Source organism: Neodiprion lecontei, chromosome 1 (assembly GCF_021901455.1).
Source record: "Neodiprion lecontei isolate iyNeoLeco1 chromosome 1, iyNeoLeco1.1, whole genome shotgun sequence".
NCBI classification, from domain to species: Eukaryota; Metazoa; Arthropoda; class Insecta; order Hymenoptera; family Diprionidae; genus Neodiprion; species Neodiprion lecontei.
In genome coordinates, this window is record NC_060260.1 from 12,059,430 (window position 1) to 12,073,257 (window position 13,828).

Sequence of the window (13,828 nt, forward strand, 5' to 3'; positions counted from 1 at the left end):
AAGCAAACTAATAAAGTTTATCAGAAGAAGTATACTTTCGAGAAAAGTTGTAGAAAGTCTACGGTATTTTTTTCTTGTAATCGAATCATTTCTTTATTTTAGGAGTTTTTTAGGCGTAGCCAAATGAAGTCTTTGCAAATTTCATTCTTATGTTTCGTTTTATCTGATGATGAAAAATTGAAACCTATTTTACACGCCAAGTGAAGAAAGCGTTGATGGAAAGTATATGATGGAATGAATTGAAATAAAATATGTGATGTTTTGAGTAAACTAAAATATATTTGTTCAGATATCATGTATTAATTCTTTTCTGAGACTCTTGGGATTTTTGAAGTTGACGTTTTGACGAGGCGCATGCGTCACGAATATAAACTTATAAATAATCGACTATGGTCAAATCATGGTTAACAGTAGAATTTAAAATTTTCCGTAAACTATAAATGTTGAATATCCCCGTGCTCGGAGGCGTTGTCGGGGGTAAAACGCTCATTTGTCACGTACATTTAAAATCCAATACATTGTATACGGCGATTGCGCACAAAAATTTACATCGAATCACGACAATATTCGCATTAAATTTAAGCGGGCTAGAAGTGAGATTTAAGACGTGACATTTGCGCTGAATGTATCTGTAGAGTAGATCGACTTCAAAATCAGACGCAGATGTAACGGCAACGATGCAACAGCTAGTTGTGACGTTTTATGAACCAGAAAATTAGCGCTGATAAGTGAAAGTTGGGAAAAAAAATGCAGACAGCATTTGACAGCGCACCGGCGAGCGGGTCATTTGTATGCTACTCTGGCTAGTTTGCAGACTCACACAGCTGGCACGAGCCGTTTTCGTAACGTATTATTAAATTTGTCGAACTTTTTGGGCTTCTTAGAATCCTATAAAACAGTGTAATTCGGCATCAGCATTGAACGGGTACAGGTAAGGGAAAATTATTTTTGGTTACATTTTTAGCACATTTTCATGTTCGAATGTGTACATCGGTTGCAGAATACTCGTCACGTGCCTATGTTTTGAAAAGTAGAAAACTTCTGCGAAATGAAGGGAAAAATTCAGTTGCTCAACAGTTGTATAACGCGTAGTTACGCTCAAAGTAATTCTACCGCCGGTCCTAAGCGGGCAAGTAAACAATTTTCCAAAAAGTTGATCAAGCTGAAAAAATCAAAGGATTTGAAACCTAACCAAACATCTTTAACCTCAAACTACGAAACTCGCGAGGCCCAGAATGTCTCCGTTGAATCTCGAATTGAAAAACCATCCTTAACACGTGTTAACGAACTCAATATGCAAATGCTATCCAAAGGTCTGTATGAACAATTGTTTAAAAATGATTCGATCCATCGCCCGTCCGAGCAGGAGCTTGCAACTCTGAAGAAGGATTTAAACAAATTTGGAATAAACGTTGAGGACTCGACACGTCTAGAAGACGTTTTAATGAAGCTGCCAACCTTGGAAGGTAAGAATTTAGAAGAGCATTTTTACAATATTGGAAAAGCACAGGTCGAACCCTATCTGAAGATAATAAATAACATCGTGAAAGAGATTCCGGAGATGCCGAAAGAGTGGATTTTCCAAGATGGTTGGACCAGATATACGGATACAGGCGCGGATAGGGTTGATTATCCTTTGGAAACGGGCCTCGTATTTGACGTAGAAGTTTGCATGAATGCCGGACCTCTTCCTACACTGGCCACAGCTGTCAGCCAGAAAGCCTGGTACAGTTGGGTATCCAAGTCGTTGGTAGACGGAAGTAACATGCCAGCCGGGAGTCGAAAGTTTACTACAGATATGCTGATACCGTTGGAGAGTAGTCGCACGCAATATGGTGGAAAATTGAACGATCTACAAAATATGCCAAAGATTGTAGTCGGACACAATGTTTCATACGACAGGGCAAGAATCAAAGAGCAGTATTGGCTCAATTGTACTGGTACGAGGTTCGTTGATACAATGTCTATGCACGCTTGTGTCAGCGGTGTGACCAGCTATCAAAGAGCTGTATTGAAAGCCAACAAACCAAATTTGAACGATGAAGAATGGAGGCGTTGCAGCTCGATGAATGGCTTGGCTGACGTACATGAATTGTACTGTGGTGAGAAATTGAGCAAGAAGATGAGGGATGTTTTTGTCGAAGGGACGTTGTCTGAAATCCGAGATAAATTCCAAGAGTTAACTACGTATTGTGCTTTGGACGTTGAAGCGACACACAGAGTTTTACAAAAGTTGTTTCCAATGTTTGAAGAAAGATTTCCTCACCCAGTTACACTTGCTGGTATGTTGGAACTGGGCACCGCATATCTACCTGTAAACTCAAACTGGGAGCGATATTTAGAAGAATCTGAGCTGACGTATGAAGATTTGAATAATGAGACCAAGCATATATTAGCAAAAAAAGCTGATGAGACATGTAAGCTTTTGCATAACGAAGATTATAAAAGGGACCTTTGGATGTGGGACGAAGACTGGAGTACACAGTCGATAAAATTGAAGTCTTCGCTGTCTAAGGCCAAATTGAGAGAAATCGAAGAGATAAAATCTAAGGAAACGAAGGAATTGTCGGATATAGAAAAGTACCTCACTGATGGTGAAGATGAAGTCGATTCTCTAGAAGAGAAATTTGCATATCTTAAAGATACTAAATATCTCTTACCTGCTCGGATGCCTCATAAACCAGGTTATCCAGCCTGGTACAGGAAATTGTGCCCTAAGAGAGGTGACGCAGATTGGGCTCCGCATCCACAGAATATAAGCACAACCATGCAAATAACTCCAAAGCTGTTGAGGTTATCTTGGGAAAATTATCCTTTACATTACATCAAAGAACATGGATGGGGCTTTTTAGTACCTTATAATAATGAGCCGGATGTTGAAACAAAATTACCATTGAAAGAATTATTTGAACAATGCCCGTTGTTGAACAGCGGTGATAGGGACAGTGATACAGATTATTTGATGCAAAATCTTAGAGCTGAAGTACAGGATGATTTGGGTAAAACTGAATTTTGGAGACATAAAAAGGTCACACATCCAGCCGAGCACGTCTACAAAGGCACTGGAGTTTGGTGCAACATCGACATAGATGGATGCTGTTGGTTCTTCAAGCTGCCGCACAAAGATGGAAAGTCGCACAATGTTGGAAATCCACTAGCAAAAGATTTTCTGAATAAATTTTCAGAGAATATTTTGACCGGTCCTGATTCGAGTGCACAAAAAGTTTTGAAAATAGCTAGGATGCTCTCATATTGGCGGAACAATAGAGCAAGAATATTTTCGCAGACAGTTATATGGCTCAATAAACGAGACATGCCACCTGAATCGAGGAACCTACCGCAAGACGATTTGTTTATCAATCACGATTCGACCTACATGCAGTACGGAGCAATTGTACCGCAAGTTGTCGTTTCTGGTACCTTGACTCGTAGAGCTATTGAATCAACTTGGATGACTGCGTCGAATGCTCACATAGAACGTGTTGGCTCCGAGTTACGTGCAATGATACAAGCACCACCTGGATACAACATTGTCGGTGCTGACGTAGACTCACAGGAACTTTGGATAGCTTCTGTTCTTGGAGATGCATACCGTGCTCAGATTCATGGTGCTACACCTTTTGGTCGGATGACATTGATTGGTAGTAAAACAAACGGGACGGACATGCACAGCGTAACGGCAAAGGCTGTTGGAATATCGAGAGATCATGCAAAAGTAATAAATTATGCGAGGATATATGGCGCTGGTCAAAAATTTGCCACTGGATTGTTGAAGCAGTTTAATCCTTCAATGCCAGAAACAGAAGCTATTTCAAAAGCTCAGAAAATGTTCACCATGACAAAAGGAAAGCGTGTTTTTCGATTGAAACCAGAATACATCGGCAAAGATATCGAGGACGTACCTTTCTCCAGCTATAATGCCTTCAGGATAGCACAACTTCACGGGAAAACCATTCATGAGATGTTTGGAAATAGTAAATGGGTCGGTGGCACGGAGTCAGCCATGTTCAATCGGCTTGAAGAAATTGCCGGGAGCTCGAAGCCTGTAACACCATTTCTAAACTGTCGACTAAGTCGTGCTTTAGAACCCGAAAGCGGCGTAGATGATAAGTATTTGCCAACCAGAGTGAATTGGGTAGTTCAAAGCGGAGCTGTTGATTTTCTGCATTTGATGCTAGTGTGCATGAGGTGGTTGATGAAGGATAAAACTCGTTTTTGTCTCTCGTTTCATGATGAAATTAGGTATCTGGTTCCTTCCAAGTACAAGTATAATGCTGCCTTAGCAATGCACATGACAAACCTGTTTACCAGATCATTCTGTGCTCATAGATTAGGATTGAACGACTTACCTATGTCAGTAGCCTTCTTCACCTCCGTCGAAGTAGATACTGTTTTGCGAAAAGAATCAAGTCACGATTGTCAGACACCGTCCAATCCTCATGGCTTGAAAAATCGTTACGGAGTACCTATCGGAGAGAGTTTAAATGTACAGCAAGCGTTAGTTAAATCTGGAGGATTTGTTGCTCTCGAGCATAAATCGCGTAGTACAACGACTAAATTGCAAAAATGAATGAAAATCATTGTATAAAATATTAGCGTTTTTCCATTATATACGGCCAGCCGCTACATTATTTTAAGACATTTCATGATACAAATACTTTGTAGTATGTAGTATCTAATATTAATTATTAGTTTATTTTAAATACTTATGTACACACATATTAATTAAGAATAAAAACTCAACAAGGTTTATTATTTTTTTTCATTGAACTTGATCTCTATCGGTGAAATAACTAGCCTTCGCTCGATAATCGTCCTGAGCCCGCATTTAATTGAAATAATTACATACGGTTACGTTTCAGGTCTAAGTTGTGTAAGTATAAGTGTATTATTATCATGTCGAAATTCTTGTGTTCAGCCTTGAAGATGTCTAAAGCAACAAAACGAAAACACGTTGTGAAAGAAATCAGGGAGGACTTGAATATTCCCACGGAATCGCAGTCTATAGTAAGAATCGTTGCATCAAAAGGTAATAATCTTCACGAAGCGAGCAGTCCAGGAGGCGGGAACTACTTGGTTTCAATGCCTACCAAGTACCGGAAAAACATATGGATCAAGAGAGGAGACTATGTTTTAGTGGAGCCAATTCCCGAAGGGGACAAAGTCAAGGCTGAGATAGTGAAAATACTGACTAAGGTAAGACGTAGGTTCAAACACAATAATGAGGAGAGAATGAAAAAAGATAACTAGCACTACCATAGTTCAATTTCTGATGATATTTCGGTTATTAATAATAACGATATAACTGCTAATTTCAGGAGCATATCAAATTTTATCGCTTGAGAAACTGTTGGCCACAGGAGTTTGAGAAAGGTTCAAAACGAGTGGAACGCGACGAAGATGAAGATCTGTTCATAAATACGAACAGACGGCCAGAAAATCATGACACCACGGAAACTGAAAGCGATACAAGTTCAGAAGCTTCAGATTCAGATTGATGACAAAACTCTTAGGGCTACCGTCATGCTCAATGATGAATTGGCGATAAGGAATTTTTTATTATTTGTACAAACTGGTGTTTAAGTGTATCAGCACTGTGCAGTAATTGTTTTATTTCGTGGATACAGATTTAATTTAAACGTATTTTATGATGGTTTGTATGGTCGTGTCAAGAATGAGGTTTCTGAAATCAGGTTTAAATTTATTGCGAAGTTTATCCAAAATCAATATCGTACAGCTTAATCCGTTATCGGAGATTATACACGTTTAAATATCTATTTGTCGAAGACTATATATTTAACACGAAAGGCCAAAAATGATCTCTGTATTGTAAAAAATACAAATAAAAACAAGATTCCTCCATTCGCATATTTGGAACTTTCTGAAACTGATTGTCACTAAAATAATTAATGCAGTTCATTGTAAATTACTGAATTTCAACACAACAGTTTTATATAAAATACATAGACTTGAGTTCAAATCCATGTGCAATAAGATTAATATTGATAATCCAACCAGCGTATACTTTTCTCGTGATTAGAAAAACATCTCGTTTTCCAAAACGTTATGAAAGCATTTGAAAAATTCAGAGCTTTTCCCAATTATCCGGGCTTACAGAGCTCGACGGTTGCAGCTTTACAGTATCCACAGGTAGTCGCGTGTGATACGTATTTTATGAAAAAAATTTAGAGCTTTTTCCAATTATCCGGGTTTACAAAGCTCGGCGGCAGTATCCACAGGTGGTCACGTACATTCCGACAATACTCGCCTGGCTTTGCAAATCAATAACATGTTCAATGTTTAGATGTGAACTTTTAAATTTTATAGATTCTGAAAACTTTTTTTTTTTTTTTTAAACAGATTTCTCAAGTCGTGTAATAAAATTTTTCGTAGAAATGTTTAACATCTATTGTTGATAGTTGATCAGTGCAAAAGTTGATGTCATTTTTTTTTTTTTAAAGCAACGCTGATTTAAGTTCACCAATCCGATGGTCCCCGAATACTGATACATCCTGTATGCATGACACGATGCTTAGAAAAAATATAACGGAAGACTATGATATAGTTATCGAAAATTAACCAAGGTATTGTTGACTTGCAAGAAATATGAGAACAGTTATGAACCATAGATTCAACTGGTTATCTTCGCGAAAAATATTCGTCATACCTTATAAGTTGGCTATGAATAAGTCGTATTGCATCTGAACAAATTAGTTTAATATTTTTGGAGCCATCAAGTATCGGTATTATTCAGCGGTGTACTTCTCAATCAAAATATATTAATTGCGGATGAAGGATAGTGTAACTAGGAGAAAAAGAGACAATGACTCATTGAACCATCGAGACATAAAATTCCAGTTACGTGTGCAAAGTATAGTCGCTCACTCTCAATTGGCTTGAATTAAAGAATCAGGCGGCGGTTTAGCATTTGGATTTGAACGAGGACTAATTGAATTTATTCCTATCGAAAAACTTGCGTAATAATTGCAGCGAGTACCCTTTCTCGGATGAATAAAAAAAAAAAATAAAAAATACCTGCATTTGGGGTAGTCCAAATGAACGTGAACAAGATTTCCCCACCCCCACTACATTAGACGATGGTTTATTTCCTACGACTTCTACTCCATAAAATGGCGTATTTTCTGGAGGCGAAACAATATCGATTATTTTCGTTTCTGCTGGTTTTTATGATATCGCATATTTTTTCCTCGAAACTACGTTCAAACACAATACCTTTTTGTTCTTGATGTTTTTTTGAAATATCCATTTTTTTTTGGTATTAGAAACTTGGCCTTGAATATGACATTTTTCAAACTCACCGAGAGTGATTCTGTCCAAACGAAGGCGGCAATTAAAAAATCCCTTTAGGAGTATATTTCCAAACTCAAAACCTTTTAGAAAAAAGTATATATGGCTCAAATTCGAGACCCCATCGGTTTAGCTTGGTCGTATCTTTGTGAAATCCCCCATATATAGGGAGCTATGGAGCACGAAATACTTACAAGCACGAAGTAGACCAAATACGTAGTGATTTGATGGGCCTTTTGTCATTTTCACGTTGCTTTACTTGCTCATAAATCATTTGCTGTCTGCTTTTACCCGGATCGCTCTCTATATTACCTCTGTGGCAATGCTCCATTCGAGCAACCGAGTTTCCTGGGTTTCCATATACATATATTATTCACATTACTATCGTGCTATTTCCCCGCTTTTTTGTGGCGGTGATGAAGGTGCGATGAGAAGTTTAGCAATGTAACGATTGGGTGAAAAAAGCTGCAGGTCATCGGCGGATGTTCTAGGATCATACTTAAATTTAGTTATTTACCAGAACAGATTAACAGCACTGCAGTTCAAACATACAATCACACACAGAGAAAAATTTCTACCTATGATTATTGTACAGTCCTTAACAGTTTTCATTTTTACCATAACTGAACGTTTTACCATTAGAAAACCATGAGAAGTACGTGGATTTCATCAGTTGAGCTTATTGTTAGTAGCTGGAACGACGAAATCTAGTGTGTTACTATTCTTTCTCATTTGAGTCACTCATGTTATATTTTCTAATAAAAAATTGTGGTAATTTATGAGGTCTTATTGAACTAAAGAAAAAAAAAATCTAGGTACTTCAACAAATAGATTTACCGTTGCAACAAATGGAAAATGTCACATTGGCTACTATATTTACACTAAATAGTTACTTGTGCCGTATTTTACTAGAATTCTTTTAATAACTGTTAGTAGCAATTTTTCCGAGTGTGCAGAAAATATTTCTCACGTAAGTCAGTTAAAAGACTGCCACGCGTATTGAAAAAATAAAAATCGTTTCTTTCTTAAAGTTTAATCACAAGTTGTGGATCAAATTGAATGAAACTATTGCCATTTTAAAGGGTAAAAATGACATGAAAAATTAAACAAAATGAAACTTGACGTGTTTTTGCATTTTTGCAAAAACGCAAACTCAAGGGCGTAAGCTACCCCTTACATGAAATTCCGTGTCGTAGCTGTCTCCCATTTGTTTAAAATGTGTACGCTGATTCAAAATATATCTTTAAGCTCGTAGTTGACGTTTCAAGATGTTACAAAATTATCAGGCGTGTCTGAGAGGGTGAACCACCCTCTCTATTTTGCTTTTCACTCACGGCATCAAACATTTGACAATCCGTTCTGGTACGACTGTTGCCGTTATATTGAAAACAGGAATGTTGCGTGTGTGTGTGTGTGTACTCTTGCATATTTGAAAAAACCTCCATGAAGGGGGTAAACTATTCGTCCATTAAGGGCGAGTACCAATACTAATATTTGTATATAGGAAAAATTGTTCTATTTGATGTGCCTGAGTAAAAGCATACGGGGCATTCCATGTCAACTCGACCAGTGATTTTCCCTAATAATTTTGGATTTGCTTTAGAATTTTTCATACGGTTCTTCAGTCACAAGAAAGCACTCCTTAATTTTTTCAGATTTTTTTCTATAACCGTTAATTTTATACGATTATCAAACCTATATAAAAAATTTTTCTCAAATCTCAACAAGTTCTCTAAAATCTTATTTCTCATCCGGATCATTATGAGGTTACGGGCTAGAGGCGGCTTGATTCGACGAGCGGTTATCGAACCACTTCTATACTCATCCTAGATGTCCTCGATCCTGGAAGATGGAAGCAGTGATAATGAGATGGAAAAGGTATACCTTTGGTTGTATAAAGGTTTTGTTAGAACTGAGAAACGTGTAATTGCATAACTAGGCAAAGTGGATTATGAATAGATTTAATGATTATTTAGACTGGAACTAAGTGTGAGGTTGAACTTGGAAGTTGAAGTTGAAATCGATTGTACGAACGATGGATTAGAAGTATACTTGATGAAGGATGGAATAGAAGTGCCTTGGGGCAAAGAGTACGAGTGTACGAAAGGTGCGAGAATTTAAAATAGTGGGGAATAGAATTTTTGAAACGTTAAAACATGTTGTTTTGTTTGTTCAAAATGTTTGGAATACTAAAAGAAAATGGAAAAAAAAATCGCCCCGTCGTGGAACGAGTGACAGAATGATCGGGATAAAGAATAAGATTTTTGAGAATTTTTTGAGATTTAAAAAAATGCCAATTTTTAGATAGATTTGAATAATCATAAAAAATGAACGGTTGTAGGAAAAAATCTACAAAACATAACAAGTGCCTTTTTCTGACCAGAGAACCGTATGAAAAATCCTAAAGCAAATCAAAAATGGTGAGGGAAAATCATGAGTCGAGTTGACATGGAATGCCCCTTACCTATTTTCACTGCAGCCTGATCGTCGAATCCGTTTGTTATGAATCAGTAATACGTATTGACCACTCAACGATTTTACTAGTTCTATTCTTGAAAAGATTGATTCTTTGTACCAATTTGTTGCTTTTACGAGTTGAACATTTTTAATCACGCAATATGTATCATTTCTTAACTGGTCCATAAATTTAAATCACACGTTTTAATAAAGCTAGTAGCCTGTTCAAATGGTGAATCTAGATAAAAATGTTCAAAAAGGGCGTTCAACATTTTACTGAAAAATCAATTTGATTGCCTAAACCACTCTTACTTTATCACTATTATAAAATATCTCATTTATATTATATCATATCTTTATGTTGTATCCTATTGTTTGATACTACAGTTATGAACAATAATGGATCGAACGTGGTGAACAAATCGTAGTTATCAAAAAAGTGTTCTAAGCACAAAGATTTTTCACACCATGCTTGTCTTAGAACAGCTATATGATACAACCAGGTTTTGAGAATGTGTCTTTGATCGGCGGAAACCAAATTATCAGTGTTTTTAAAATATTTTTATTTTTGACTTGATATAATTACTTTTCAACCATGAATATTTAAAAATATTTACGTACCGTGGCAATGGCAGTTAATCATGTGTAAGAGATTGCAGTTTGATAATATTATTCCTTAAACGTAAATTTTATTTGAGTTTTATTCGGGTGTTTAATCGAATTGTACCAGAAGAGGTAGAATTTGAGAAGGATTTAATAATCGGGGTTTTAATAAGAATACAGTCATTCCGCGGCTAATTTAGTGAATTATAACTTAATTACTCGGGCGTAAAAACTCTCACGGAGCAGAGAGAAGACTCCGAGCAAGTTAGATAGTGATAGCAAGTTTATTAGACAGAAGTAACATCAGACCTGATTACATAAAAGTTAGGGCCTCATCACCTTAATTTCTAAATTAAGCCTAAGAGAGCTCTTTTATTTTAGTCTAATGATCGTATGAGGGACGGTCTTAATAGCACTTGTTAGATCAATTTGTATAGTATTTTGGAAGGTACACCTAAAACCTGCAACGCGGCCCCGACGTCTCGTCTTCAGATAACTCAAAAATAAATTTATAATTTATAAAAAATTTTATCTCAACTCTAACTTGTGCCCCAAACACAGTGGATTTCACTGAACCCTTTCCGGGGCACATCAAATCTACCGAACGGATTTAGATGAAATTTGCTGTAGAGGGGTTTGTTGGGTCGATGATTATAAATCTGATTAGCTAGACGAGCTAGTCGAATAATTTGTTACTGGCTCTAGTAGGTACAGGGAACAGCCCTGGTACTGTGGCAGCTCGATACATGGAACGGCCACAAATTAGAGTGGACCAATTACAGAGAAACCCGATTGAGGGTAAGGCGGTTTAAGGAACACGCGCCAGTACATCGGTTTAAGATCAAGCGAAGTAGGCGCGAACAACGGAAATTAAGACCGATGGGAGAATTAATAAGACTGCTAAGAAAACACTGTTTTAAAATTATTCCAACCTTTTGCCATAACGCTGGAACGGAAATATTTGGGAGGGCTATGATAATGAAATCCGCATGCGTACGAGCGACAAAAGATACCAAAGATTATTAATCAAGAGGAAATTTTTCTTCTACAAATTATTGTCATCTCTCACGATTTGGATACCGAAATCTCATTTCTCACTAGCGATAGAAAATCGATTATGTTTGGTCATTCTTATTTCTCACTTCAAATGTTCACAGGTTCGGTTCCTGTTGGTCTATAGAGCTCTGCAACTCCCCGAATCGTAGGTTTTGTTGCCGTGTATCAATATGAATCAGCAGCGAAAACTCAATAGGCACAAAACATTATTACAAAACGGCTGAAGGCGGAAAGAAGTTAATTTATTTAGCTTATTTCTGCAATTATCTCTCATAATACAACGTCAACATTTAGTTCAGTTACTGAAAAAAATTCTTATAGGTTTTTGTTGCGGTAGAAAATCGCATCAAAGAGTTTTAACCCGATGCACTTGCGTGGGGTCCAGTTGACTCAAGAACCGACTTTAACGCCAATTTTAAAATAAACGTGCTTGAATCAGGGTTGTTTGTGCTGCAAGTAAAATGAAGAATGATTGATAAAACATTGGGGTCTCAAAGGCCCCACGTATGTATTGCATATTGTTTTACGTTTTTTGCTTCAAGAATTCCTCCCACATCCTCCATCGTTTTTTACTAAAACTGAGATTGTAATCTATTTCCGAATTGTCAAATTTTGTCTCAGAATTTTGTTTAAGTCGTAACGTAATATGTGTAGAGTAATAAAGTTCCAAAGTTTACTGGGGTTTGAGTAACTCCGTGTAAGTAATGTGGAAGTTTCCATAGGCGGAAGTGACTAGGTTTAAATTTGGGGATGAATGAAAGTTTTTATGTCTGTAAAATCGATTTCACTGAGATATTCAAATCTAGGAAAAAGCCGATGCTTTAGGCACTACGTAACGTCTTGTTTATAAAAATATCGAAATTAACCATTGACGACGCAAAATCCAAAATCATTTAATATTGTACATACATATATAAGGTGTGTGATTAATTTTTGTCCAACGACATTTCGATATTATTTTTAAAAAAGGAGAAGGAAAAGTATAACGAATGAACAGTTCAACGCTGATTCTCTTAGCTGCCTTAATTTGGATTTTACGAGTTTTCTGCGAAAAATGTCCGTCAAGTTATAGTTGGACTCCAATTTTTTTTCCTATTATTATACTTCATGTTTATTTCGCTATTTTTCCTTGGTCCTTTATTTTTCTCCGTAAAGGGCGACGTAGTTGCCATGCAATTTAATTTAAAAAACCTCGATCCAGCACGAGCGAATGCCTCAGGGGTTCTGGAATCTACTCACCGTCTGCCTACCTTGTACCTCGTTCCGTATATATCTATGTGCATCAACCACTGTCCATTTCCCGTCTATCTAATTTTCACACTCGCAGTTTCTTGATATTCCTCTCGGCGACTGGGTCACGAGGCGTTTACCTACAAGCTTAAAAGCTCTGCCAGACCTCCTGACGCCACCTGCGTCTCACAGTTATGACATGGACATCGACTCTACCCTAATATATATATACTCTAATGTATTTCACGATACCGTAGGCGTCATTAGTCCTGTGTTAAGATAGTGGACCATGCAATCTCCCCCATGATCTCGCTTCCCTGTCATTTCGAACACCATTCGCTTCCAGCACATCACTTTCTCATCATGAGACAACCTTTTCGGCTATACATATTTCATTCGTGTCTGTTACGTCTTTCGTCGCTACTTGTCATGTTCCAAGAAAGTGCGCATTGATAGGCTCGTATCTACACTAGAGTTACAAGTATTAAACTTACGTGTTAGTTATAACTACTATTGGAACTATACGCAAAGAATTTTAGTACGTAGTTATTTTCACGGTTTCAAATTTAAAGAAAATTATTTTACAGGTTGTTATAACTTTGCTGCACTTAGCGCAAGTTTTCTGCGGTGTTTTTTGAGGGATTAGACTTACCTCGAGATTTACTTATGGGTCTTAATAGAATCAATACGATGGAATATTTTTTTTTAAACTCTACCCCACGAAATGCTTTCTGAGTAAAAGCAGGTAAACAGATGGAAACTAATTGAGAAAATAACATTCTATTACATCTCGCACCTTCCAGCGTTGAACTCCGAGGAAACATGGCGACAGAGTTAAAGGAGGTTGTAACTCGAGTCGCGAGAATATGACGCGGTGCTAATGTCAAAGGGGCGTATATCCAAGCTTAAAGCTAAAGAGGCGTATATATTTTTTTCAACATTTACATTGAAAATATATCTAGGAAGCGATTGGTAATGAAAAAAAAAGAAAAATTATACACCCTTTGGCATTAGCACCGTGACTAGTTTAGTTAGTGATGCTACAGCACTGATGAAACTTTTCAAGTTAAATTGAGACTTTGATATCGTAGATTTAAATCACAAGCTTATACCTCTTGAGCAGACTCTTGATGATTTCAGTTTAGAATATTTTCAGAAATAGTCCCTCGTTACA

At 37.1% G+C, this 13,828-nt stretch overlaps 2 protein-coding genes across 2 annotated transcripts; both read left to right on the forward strand.

Moving 5' to 3' along the window:
* The first annotated feature begins 574 nt into the window (after positions 1-574).
* Positions 575-5,868, forward strand: LOC107221957 (probable RNA-binding protein EIF1AD). The gene is made up of 3 exons (XM_015661144.2): positions 575-931; positions 4,919-5,196; positions 5,319-5,868. The coding sequence occupies exons 2-3, from the start codon at positions 4,927-4,929 to the stop codon at positions 5,496-5,498; spliced, it is 450 nt and encodes a 149-aa protein (XP_015516630.1). The 5' UTR covers positions 575-931; positions 4,919-4,926; the 3' UTR covers positions 5,499-5,868.
* Positions 942-4,912, forward strand: LOC107221953 (DNA polymerase subunit gamma-1, mitochondrial). The gene has a single exon (XM_015661141.2). The coding sequence runs from the start codon at positions 1,049-1,051 to the stop codon at positions 4,568-4,570; it is 3,522 nt and encodes a 1,173-aa protein (XP_015516627.1). The 5' UTR covers positions 942-1,048; the 3' UTR covers positions 4,571-4,912.
* Positions 5,869-13,828: the final 7,960 nt, after the last annotated feature.